General features: G+C 41.0%; 1 protein-coding gene across 1 annotated transcript; it reads left to right on the forward strand.

Moving 5' to 3' along the window:
* The first annotated feature begins 921 nt into the window (after positions 1-921).
* On the forward strand, positions 922-9352 carry C1H3orf52 (chromosome 1 C3orf52 homolog). The gene is made up of 6 exons (XM_075724480.1): positions 922-1111; positions 4066-4189; positions 4766-4903; positions 5804-5870; positions 7793-7991; positions 8980-9352. Exons 1-6 carry the CDS (start codon positions 944-946, stop codon positions 9106-9108), a joined length of 825 nt encoding a protein of 274 aa, XP_075580595.1. The 5' UTR covers positions 922-943; the 3' UTR covers positions 9109-9352.
* Positions 9353-10946: the final 1594 nt, after the last annotated feature.

Below are 10946 nucleotides of genomic sequence, written 5' to 3' on the forward strand. Positions count from 1 at the left end.
ACACAAGGATGGAGTTGGAACAGGAGAAATGAGAGGAGGTAAGATGAAGGATACTGGGGGAGTGGGAGGACGAATCAGCCCCTGGCTGCAGTAAGTTGTTATGAGTGACTCTAAGTAGCACGGGAGAGTTCATGTGGGAAGCTAGGGCAGACCAGATCTCAACTCACATCATGATTTGCTTCATAAAACCATGCCCTGTAGACCACAGGCTGAAATTGAAGGATACCTTCTTCCTCTGTTCAGATTTGTCCTTTTGTTTTTTTGACATGGAAGTGGCTTCTCATGTTTATGTTGGATAGTGTGTGAATAGACATAAATGGAGGTTTAACACCAAATGTGATTTTAGGCTACATAACAGCTAGAGAAGACAATTCACGGCACAAAGGTCAGTAGCATTCATTTCTTTATTGACTATATAAGAAGACGAAAACTGGAAGTGTTGATGGATAGTATAACTTTCCCTCACAGCCTAACCGAACCACAAGATATGTGATCCTTCACTTGGTTTATGCTGTTCAGAACCACATCTCTTTCTTCATCTGCACAGGTAACAGCAATAGTATGTTACTGTTTCAGCTGACAGTAGCAGGGAAAGCAATCTGGTTCCTTTCAAAATTGCCTCAGCAAATGACAACATTGCTGAAGGTTTAGTCACCTGCTTGTGTTTCTCATGGGCTGGTACAGTAAGGTAGACAAACTGGAAAACCTAGTATTGCACAGCTGAGGGCTGTAGTTCTGGCAATTAGGCAAATTGATACTTCCTCCGCCTCCCGTTTCTCTGTAGCTAGTGCTGACAACATTATTTGCCCTTTCAAGGAAGTGCCCTTATTTATCGGTGTTTTGAGATCACTCCTGTGAAAACTATCCCAACTCTCACTGTTACTCTCTCCAGCCTGATACCACAACTGCTACTGACCATAACTGCTGCTGAAACCAGAAGGAAATGAGTCGCCTCCGTGCTTGCTTCAGAGGCAGAGGTCCTGGTGCAGAGACAGAAACTATGAAAAGGCAAAGCTCTGGTCAGGAGCATGAGATTATTGAATTACAAGAAGATAATGTGGAGGAAAGTGAGGCTGATCATGACAAGCCTCTAACTACTCAAACAAGAAAGGTAGGAATTTCACTTGTTGTTTGATGCTTGCTTTTGGGCAAAATACCACGCAGTAAGAGAAATGACACATCTTGTAAGGGTGGTTTAATTTGTCATTTGAGGGAGAGGGAAAGGTTACTCCCTTGAAAGTAAAAGCTGAAAACCTGTTAAACTTATTTCTTTTCTATTAAGTATTCTAATATTGGAGTTTATGGGATTTTAAGCTTTTTTATTTTTTGGTGCTTGGCTGTTTGTGAACTTTAACTTAGGAAATGAAGTTGTAATTGCTACTCTGAGTTTTGCTTTCTCTTCTCTTGTGCTGTCAGTGGGATTGGGCTCAAAACCAGAAAGAAAAGTTGAAACCCATATTAAAACCAGGCTTTCTTTCAGAACAAATTAATCAGAAAACAGCATTGCCAAAACAAGAATAGAATGTCCTGCAACAGACCATGCTGGATTCTCTCTCTCTTTATTTTTGAGTAATTTGCAGTTGCTAACAATGATGAATTTTTTTTAATAGAGTGCCCCAAAGCCTCATTAAGATCAGCATGTGAGTCCTGAGGGAGGTATCTCCCAGAGTTTAGCTTAAAGCTATGGAACAGACTAATGCTGACAGAGGAGTAACATACACTCACAGGCGACTGTTGTACAATGATTTTCATTACTTACTCAAGAGCAGAGGCAAGATCTCTGGCAGATCCAAGAAGTTTCCCACTTTTCTGTAGGGATGGTTGAGCCTTCCCCAGAGCTTATCCTATTAGTCATGCCACCCCTCCCTTCCTCCTCCTGGCCAAGCAACAGGAACTGTTTCCTCATGTGAGCCCCACTGATGATGTCTGTGGGCTGATTTATTCCATTGGCTAGGCAAAAAAAACATTTACTCTATCAGGGGCCAGTTACTTCTCTGCTGGTCTGCTAAGCTGAACAGCTTGCTGCAGGGTCAGACAAATTCTAGGGAGGTGCAAAGAGGAACAGGAGAGGGTGGAGGAGAGGCAGGGGTGAGCTAGATCCGCTCAGCTATCTTGAGAAACTTTACTCTCAAGTTTCTGTTTAGACTTCCCCTTCCCAGAACTGAATTTTCATTTGGGCTCTGTTTCTGCTGATTCTGGCAATGGGCTTCCTATCCTATAGGGACCACTGGAAAAATTATTATGCTCTGTTTCCTGCTCGGGTGACAGGTTTATCAGAACTGCCCTGCCCACCGGGGAGAGATTTTCTCTGCTGCTGCTCCCTCCCGGCAGTCTTGTGACGTATATGGGCAATGTCCAGAGGGTGTTGGCCCATCTGGTAGGGAATATTTGGTGAGCTGAATGTTTGCTTGAGATCAAGACAGTTTGCTATGCATGATTGAGAATGACACTTTTGTCATGGTCTAAATATGTGACTCAATTGAAACCTGGGCTTGGTAACTGTCTGCCTCAATTGCTATTACTATGTCTGATTTCATAGTTGTACTCTAGGCAGTAGTTACTGGCTTTTTTTCTTTTTTCAGATACAAACCAGTATGCTAGTGTCAAGTATTAAATTGAAGCTTTGTTCTTCTAATACATTTTAAAAATCAAATAAAACATACATAGGTAAACATGATTACACCTGAAAGCACGCTGTAAGGAAAACCATATTCAGCCTTTGCCCTTCATTCTCCACCAAAGCAAAGTTCTCTGTGTAGGGGTGTCTGCAGAGAGCACTTTCCCTTTCTCTGCCCCCGCTCCTGGAGAAATGACTCTTGTAAGATCTCTCTGTGGGTGTCTGTTTTCTCCCCCTGTTCATCTGCCACCCCCAAAGAAGCCTTAAGCCAGCTGGTGGATGTCAGTTAAATTCAGTGAAAGGCTTTCTAGTATGCTGGATTCTTAGAAAGTTCAAAAATGTAAAGGAAGGTTACCTGGGTTAGTGCCTCCAGCCAGCAGCTAGTTCCTGCAAACAGCACATGTGTGGCCCAGACAACCTAGAGCATATGCTTTTCCTCACCTGGTACTAACATCAAAAAGGACATGGAGTTTATAGCTGGGTTTGCAGTGGATGAGGAGGAGGAATTAAAAAGGCAGCTTGGTCTACTTTCTTACGAATTCATGCCTGTCCTTCAATCTTCTGGATGTGGAGCAAAATAGTTAGAGGGGTTTTTTTCATTTGTTTCACTACATCACCTAAGCTTTTTTTTTGCCTTTTTTTCTTTCTTTTTTTAAATATTAGTGCTGCTGTGGTAACTAATAAAACACTAACTTCTGCCATGGTCTTAAATCTTAATAAAAATAATTAAATGAAAGTCAGGTATTGTCCTTCCTCTGCTTTCTCTCCTATATGAATGTGCACATATGAGCAATTTCTTTGAAGAGAGTTTCCTTGTGATCTCCTAGAACAGGTGATATTTTAAATGTACTCAACAGCCTTCAAGTTTCCAATCCTCTGAAGAAAAAGGGAGTCAGCTGTAAAAGTCTCAATATTTTACAGTGTTCTTTAATGCAGTAGTATCTAATGAATAACAGTCCACTTGCTTTGGGTGCTGGCATCCAGGGGCTATGAAGACTTATATCATCAACGTCGCAGAGGTGGATGATTTTGGAAATTCCTCCACAGACACCTTTTTGGTTGGGAGCGATGGCAAACATTAAAAGGACAGCTTGTGGAACATGCAGATCAAATCCAAGTAGTTTAAAAAAAAAAAATTGGCAGCCGTGAAAGCACCCTTGTAGTACCTTAGCTTTATGGGCAATTCAGGAATTGGAAATTCTGCACAAACAGGGCATGATACATCTCTTTCAAGTAATAGCCTGCCTGTAAATGTCCTTTGCCTTTCGCAGGTCTACGCTCCCACCTGCAACATTAAGGGTCGGAACCCTGGTATAGGGCACTGCTTACCAATGAGGCTCTCCCATCTATGCGGGTGGTTTTGTTTCTAAATGCTACAGTAGAGACATACTTACGTATTTTTCCCACCTTATTACATTAATCAACGTGCCCCTTCCTTTTGTAACTAGGAGAGAGATCACTGGAAATCATGCGGGAATGTAGTTTTCTGGAAGTGTAAACTATGGATGGTTATAACTACAATTTTTCTAGTATGCTTCCTGGTCATTCTCATCAGCCTAATTCTTTATTCTAGTAAGTATCTCACTCTTGGTTTGTCCTCTAATAAAAGTGTAGAATATGTACAATTTAATACAACACAAAAGGAACAGTAGCTTCCTTTAAACTCCTTCTGTAAACTGCTGAAGGGACTGGGATGCTGACTGCAGAGGGTGGTGTGTTGAGTAGTGGATGTGAACATTTTTATTTTAGCAGAGAGCAAGCAACTTGTATCCTGATCAGATGGCAGTTCCAGTTTGTAGCTAAGTGAGAAAATGTTATGAGAAGAGAGTCGGGGATGAGGATGGAAATGATGCTTGTAACACTGCAACAAGTGCAAAGGATCACTTGTGTCCCTTTGTGTGGTGTCAGTGCCTGTCAGGCTCCCAAAACCACTGACTTTCACTAAGGGTGTGGGGGGGGGCGGTGATTGACCTCCACATGCTGTCATTATTCTTCAGGTGACTTGCACTTTTTTCCTGTCACTCCCAGTCAGTTGTTACCTAGGAAATTTGTGAGAAAGCCACCCTGGAGAAAGCCAAGCAGGTTTTTTTCAATAATTCCTCTAACTGGAACTTTTTCCTCCCTTTTCTGTCTCCTTTTGAATATTAGATGTTTACACAGATGAGGATGACTATTGGGATCCTGATGCACTACTAAATAGTGGAAATAGTCTCAATTTTTCAGGAACACTGCAGTTAACGTGTGGTCTCCCACACCTTTTCTCTGAAGACATTACTAACAGGGTATGTGTTGATGTGGTTCTTGGCAAAGCTGATTCTGCTTGTAACACAGATTCAGTGTTCTCCCTTTTAAGAAGTTTCTGTTTCTCTGTGTAGCAGCTCAGTCATTTGCAAGTCTACAAAAACCTCTGAGTTGTATGTTTTTAGTATAATTTTTAAGTCCCGATCTAGAAAAAAGAATTATCTGCTTTTAAGCTCACAAGAAGTTTACATTGATTAAAAAAAAAAAAAAAAAGCCTGATTGCCACCTCCCCACACCCCCCCCACACCCCCAAAAACTGAGTAATGGTTGGGACATAGTCTTCACCTTTTTCATAGAATCATTGAATAATTTAGGTTAGGAGGTGCCTGTGAAGGTCATCTAAACCCAGTGCTGGCTAAAAATCCTGTGTGTTGCATTATCCTGTAAGTACATGATGACAGCCTAGACTTATACCTGCCATTTCCATTGAGCCATCACAGCTCTGAGTTACGGCTGAAATAAGCTCAGCAGGCATGGCAGTACTGATTTAGACTTACTGTGGAAAGGAGTGTCAGTAGAGAGATCCTTCCCTCTACCAAGTAAGAGTAGAAGAGCTTTTTGGTACTAACAAAAACCCAAGCCAAACAACATAAATTGCATATGGCAACATGAGCATGTACTTGTAATTCGCCCTGAATGCTTCCATTGTGTTAAGGTAATATAGTAATCACTCAAACACACAGATTAACTTGTCTGTCAAGCTGAAATGGATTGTGTACCTTTTCCAGGGCAGATATTTGCTGATATTTGACCTTCAGCACCTGTATTTATGCCCCTTAAAACACCTTGCAAGAATGATTTGCTGTACTTTTTCATGGGGAAAAGAGAGAGTGCATGTAAGAAACACTTTTTTTCTTTTTCTTTTCTTTTTTCTCTCCAAGTTAGCAGATGTCTACAGTTCATCTCCAGCTCTAGGACGCTACTTTAGGTCAGCTCAGGTGGTTTATTTCAGGTAAGCAATTTCTGTCACCAAAATTATCTGAAAATTCCAGGCATTTGAGACATACATGTGCCTATGTAAATATGTACAACATTTAAATCTGTGAAAAATAGGGGGTTTGGGGGGAAATTTAAATATATAAGTAGGGAAAACGGGTTGAAGCATCCTCTGGTGTAAATGGCAAGAGCTGCTAATAATATATAACGACAGTAACATTTTGTTGCTCGTAAGTATCATCTCTGTTGTCTTTGGTTCCAGGTGCAGCCCTTAATAAACATATTCAAGGATATTTATTAAAAGGAACATGAGCTGCTGGAACCACTTGAGATTGACATGGCTTAAATAGCCCTAAATGAATAAAACAGGGTTCATGGGGAGGGGAGAACTGTTTTGTTTCCGAAAGAGCTAAAGGCAACAGGGACATACAAGTTGTGAGAGCCAAAACAGTAATATTGCAACGCTGGTTTGTTTGGACCATTTTTCCCCCTCATTTTACTTTGGACAACAGGAGCGAATCTCAAAGCAGCAACACGTTGGAGAGACTGGTGGAACAGGAGCAAGAAGCAGAGCAGAGGGGAGGCTAAGCTAGCCTGAGTGGGAGGCGCTTAGATGTGGAGGAGAAGCTCAGCCACTGAAGGCTGCTGGAGCCAGAGGAGTAGCAGTAGTGGGAAAAGGGGAAAAACATCCAAGCCTGCCTTGCAGAGGCAACAGAAAGCTTCAAGCTGGAATAGAGGGAGGATCTTACTCTTGGCAGAAACTGGCACTGGAGGAAGGCTAAGGCTTTTACCATGTTTGAGACTGTAAAGTTTTAATCAATGGAGATACCACAGATTTACAACAGGAGGGAGGCTGAACATCAGAGGGAAAAGTGGGGCTGGAAAGATCAGCTGCAGCATGGCACTGCCATGGAGAGATAGCAGAGAGGCAAGGGAAGGCAGTCAGAGAGCTTCCCCAAGGACTTCTGAAAAAGCACTGTTACAAAAGGGATTAGAAAGACAGGAGAAAATCAAGGCAAGTAGATTTGCAAAGTCCCAAGGCCCTTGAGAGAGCAAGGACAGAGGAAGATCCCCCTTGGGCTGTGGCAAGAGCCTTTGTGTCCTGAGGCACTTTGTGTCCTGAGGTGGCTTTGGGGAATGTGCTCCCCTGCACTGCCAGCCTCGGGCATGCTGGCTCTGTTCAGTGAGTGAGCCATATCTCCTTAGCCTTACAGGTAAAAATTATGATTTAGACCATCAAGTACAAAGCTGTAGTTCTGTGTGCATGTTGACTAGCTGATCTCTCTCTCTCTCCCTCTGCCTCTTTGTGTGTGTCTGTCTCTCTCTGTCTCTTTGTCTCTCTCTGTGTGTCTTCTTTTCTTTTCCCCCATCCAACTACTCTTGATGGTTTAAATTCTGTAAGTACAAAATATAACTGTCAAATCATAGTCAGTGGATTTGGTAGACCACAAACAATAAAATCTCCAGAGATGGACTCCAGTTTGGTGGTTTGCGTAATCCACTCCAGAGCTGAGTTAGGAGCACAGCTGGGTGGCCCCAGGTACTGCTAGTGGGAGAGCAAATCTTTCTGCAGGTTCTCAGCTAATCTGTGCATGAGATATCTCAGCACCTCTTATCGTTACGTACTTGTGAAGCACAAGTGCTGAAAACCTCACTCCATTAGGGCACATGTCCAACTGCCCTTTGTGTATTTGAAAGCATGTCTCAGGTTGGCTTTCAGGTATGTGCCCAGTTTCTGTTAATGTCAAGAGCTGCTCTGAGAAGGGAGGGGGAGGAGGAAACTGGAATCTTTGGCAGTTTTCTTTTATAATGCTTTCCTTTAGAACAAGTTTAAAAAAAAAAAGTCCATGCCAACATTTATACGAAAAGTCAGTCTTCTCAAAAAAGAAAAGACCCAGTAGGGACTTGAAGGCATTCATACTTGACTTTGTTTTTCAGTAATGAAAGCTCCACTGTATTTTATCAGCTAGAGTTTTCTGTACCACCATCAACAGAGGGATTTATGGAAAACACAATGAACCCAGATTTTATAAAGAACGTTTTACGTCAAAATATTTATGATGAAGATGATGCTTTTAATCCTGGGACATCTGAATGTAACAGGTTAAAGCTTGACCCAACTTCTCTCACGTTAACTGTAAGTACTGTACATTAAAAAGACTGTTTCTGTACAAAAAGCAGAAGAATTTAGTTGAAAGGAGGGAAGTCTTTCTGGAAAGATGTTGAGATTTGTTAGTAAATATATTTGGCACAACAGTATTGAGAAAATTGTAAAATATTCAGTTTTCAAGAAAGTCTTGCTATGCTTAGCTTATAACCTGGGAGTCACTGTTTGGCCCTCTGATGAAAAAGGGAGTAGTGATGAGACTGGTTAGCTACAGACTCCAACCAAACATTTCAGATCTCCTCTTGCATTTTATGTGTACAAAGAAAATCTCCTCATATGTGTGTGTACCATAATGGGAAGCCAAATAATTAAAAATATTGTATATTCATATTTGAATGCTTATAAAACAAATTTTAATCTGAGTAAAACAGGACAAGTAATTTGGGAGTGAACCACTGATTTTTTTCACAGTCAAGGAGGAAAAAGCCTCCTGATTTTTGTCTTTTCAGAGTTTATGGGGAAAATTTATTGTGCACAGAGATACCTTTTAAAGGAATGCAAATGTTCATTCTTCCAGGTTTTCTAGGTAGTGATTCCGATGACTACCAGTGACTAGGTAGTGATTCTAATGCATTTAGACATGTCTTGATTGAAATATCAGTATAAAAGTCCTATGAGCTTTGCAGTTTTACTGAAAACAATGCCTGGAGCTGCTTCTCCTCACCCCCAACTTACTGAGCCACACCTACGTGCTTTCAGAATAATTCTAGGCTAACACACCACCATACAGTGTATAAAAGTAAGATCTGAGATTAACTTGTATTGATTTTTCTTGGTACTCTTATCAAGGGACCAGAGAACAAACAAGTCATGGGTTCCAATTATCAGTATAATTTTCTTCCTTGTATATTGACAGGATTCATAGAAAATGCAGTGTAAAAGGGACAGGAAAGAATATGCTGAAATATCTAACTAAAGATTCGTTTTGATGTTAATAATGTACTGTTTTAACTTTCAGAGAAATGATGGAAAAGACTCCTCATCTTCCTCATCACCTAGAACAGATGGGCTTCTCCTATCTATTAGTAGTCTCGGGGTAGGGAGCTATTCATTAGGTAGAAAAACTTCTAAAGATGTTGTCCTGTAAATACTCTCTGTGATGCAATATTGTAAATGGAAAATGTGGTATATTTTTTACAGTGTTGTACTCCTGTAACACTGCTGCTACCTCCTTTATTGTTGTCCTGATAACTCAGTAACCCATTTCACTCTTGTGCAAATCATATGTCTTGTCTGATGCATGCTCTGTTGACTTTGAAACATCTCCTTTGTCTTGCCTTATGATTAAATCTGGATTCCCTGCAAAAGCTTTAAAAGCAGTCTTGCACATGGCTCCTTCCTTCTTCTCTTGGCTTATCCAAAATGACCTGCACAGCTTCATCCTTAATGCTCACTTCCACCCATGCTCATGTCTGTTACTTTTTTCCTGCTAACTTTATATGCCATGTTTCCCCGTTGTTCTTTCTTCATAAAACAGACTGAAAACTTAAATATCCTCTCTATTTTCTTTAATCACATGCAAGACCTTTGCACTAGCTTCTTAAGTGAGCTTCAACTCTCATCATTCCCTTGTTCATCCTACAGTCTTCCTGGATAAGGTGGTATCCGCTTTATTTTTCTCTTCTGAAATAGAAATGAAGGAAGAAACATTGGGAAGAAACACATCTTGTTCACTAGCACATCTGAATGCCACAGGAATCTTTCAAGGGTCAAATTAGCTGCATGCTTTAATAATTAGCCACTGGTACTAGTGAATAGACAAATTTACATTTGTAAATTCAAAGAGAAACTAGTTTATACCCTTAATTATAGTCCCTGTCTCAGCAGTGGGGATAAAAATGAATAGATGCAAGATATTTGCCTTAATAAGGCAGCAAATAGTTGTTCTTGTGGACAAGAGATCAGATGAGATGGACCAATGCCAAGAGGAAGGTACTGAAGCAGACCATGTAAGCCAGCGTGGCATGAGAGTTATAGCCAGTAACTGGCTATAACATGAAAAATAAAAATTAAGCATGACACTTTACACAGAATAGAATGGATTCACTACCATGTTAGTGAAGTATAGTTTCTTGTCATTTGCCTATAACCAGTGTAAATGTTAGTACTGTTGGATAGAGAAGTTTATTTTAAGAAACCTTTTGTATTGTGAGAAATATCTTACGGGAAATTGTGTTTCTTTTTGTCTACTATTACTAGTTTATTTAAGGAGTAATCTGACAATTTTACAACGCATTAAATTATTTATTTTTACTGTTAAAGTGATGGTTTTCATTCTTTAGTAGCTCCAGTCCTTCAGCTGTTTGAGTTGGAAAATAACCATCAGAATTCTAAATGCTGAGAGCTGTATGAAGCATCTGTCTGACAGAGCCATACACTCGAACTTGTATTTGTTGTTGCTTGAGTTTTAGCTGAGATTGGGAAACAGCCTGGACCAAATTAGTAGTTTACATGGCAGATTCAGCTGCCTGTCACTGCAGTGGTACCTGCAGAGCGCTGCCTGCACCATGCTAGCTGTGTGTCTGTCCACTGCTACATGCAACCATTCACCCTCGGGACTGCCCCTGGCACCAGAACGGCAGGTGGGAATCGCAAAGGTGCTACGCCGTAAAGCCAGGGCTACAACCAGCAATCACATGCAAAGAAAGATTTAAAAAGAGGAAAACTGTCCACCATTTTCTTCCAAATTGTTTTATTACAAAAATGGAAGGAGCAAAAAACCATGCTTAAGCAAGAACACAGGCACATAATCACTTTATGAGCTCTGGTGAACAGTTGAATAACTGATTTCAGTCCTACGCGCATGTGCAGAAATGCTGCTTGCGGAGGGGTGGTGGGCTATGGGGAGGTTATGTTCTGGCATTGCAGAGAGCCAAACCTGAGACTCCAGCAGGAGTGAGCTGGAAGCTTTGTGTCATGGAGGCA

The sequence above is a fragment of the Pelecanus crispus genome, chromosome 1 (assembly GCF_030463565.1).
Source record: "Pelecanus crispus isolate bPelCri1 chromosome 1, bPelCri1.pri, whole genome shotgun sequence".
Classification (NCBI taxonomy): Eukaryota; Metazoa; Chordata; class Aves; order Pelecaniformes; family Pelecanidae; genus Pelecanus; species Pelecanus crispus.

Coding starts and splice junctions, on each gene's coding strand:
- C1H3orf52 (XM_075724480.1), top strand. CDS start 944: ATGAGTCGCCTCCGTGCTTGCTTCAGAGGCAGAGGTCCTGGTGCAGAG. Junction 4,190..4,765: donor CAGCCTAATTCTTTATTCTA/GTAAGTATCTCA, acceptor TTTGAATATTAG/ATGTTTACACAGATGAGGAT. Junction 4,904..5,803: donor AGACATTACTAACAGGGTAT/GTGTTGATGTGG, acceptor TCTCCAAGTTAG/CAGATGTCTACAGTTCATCT.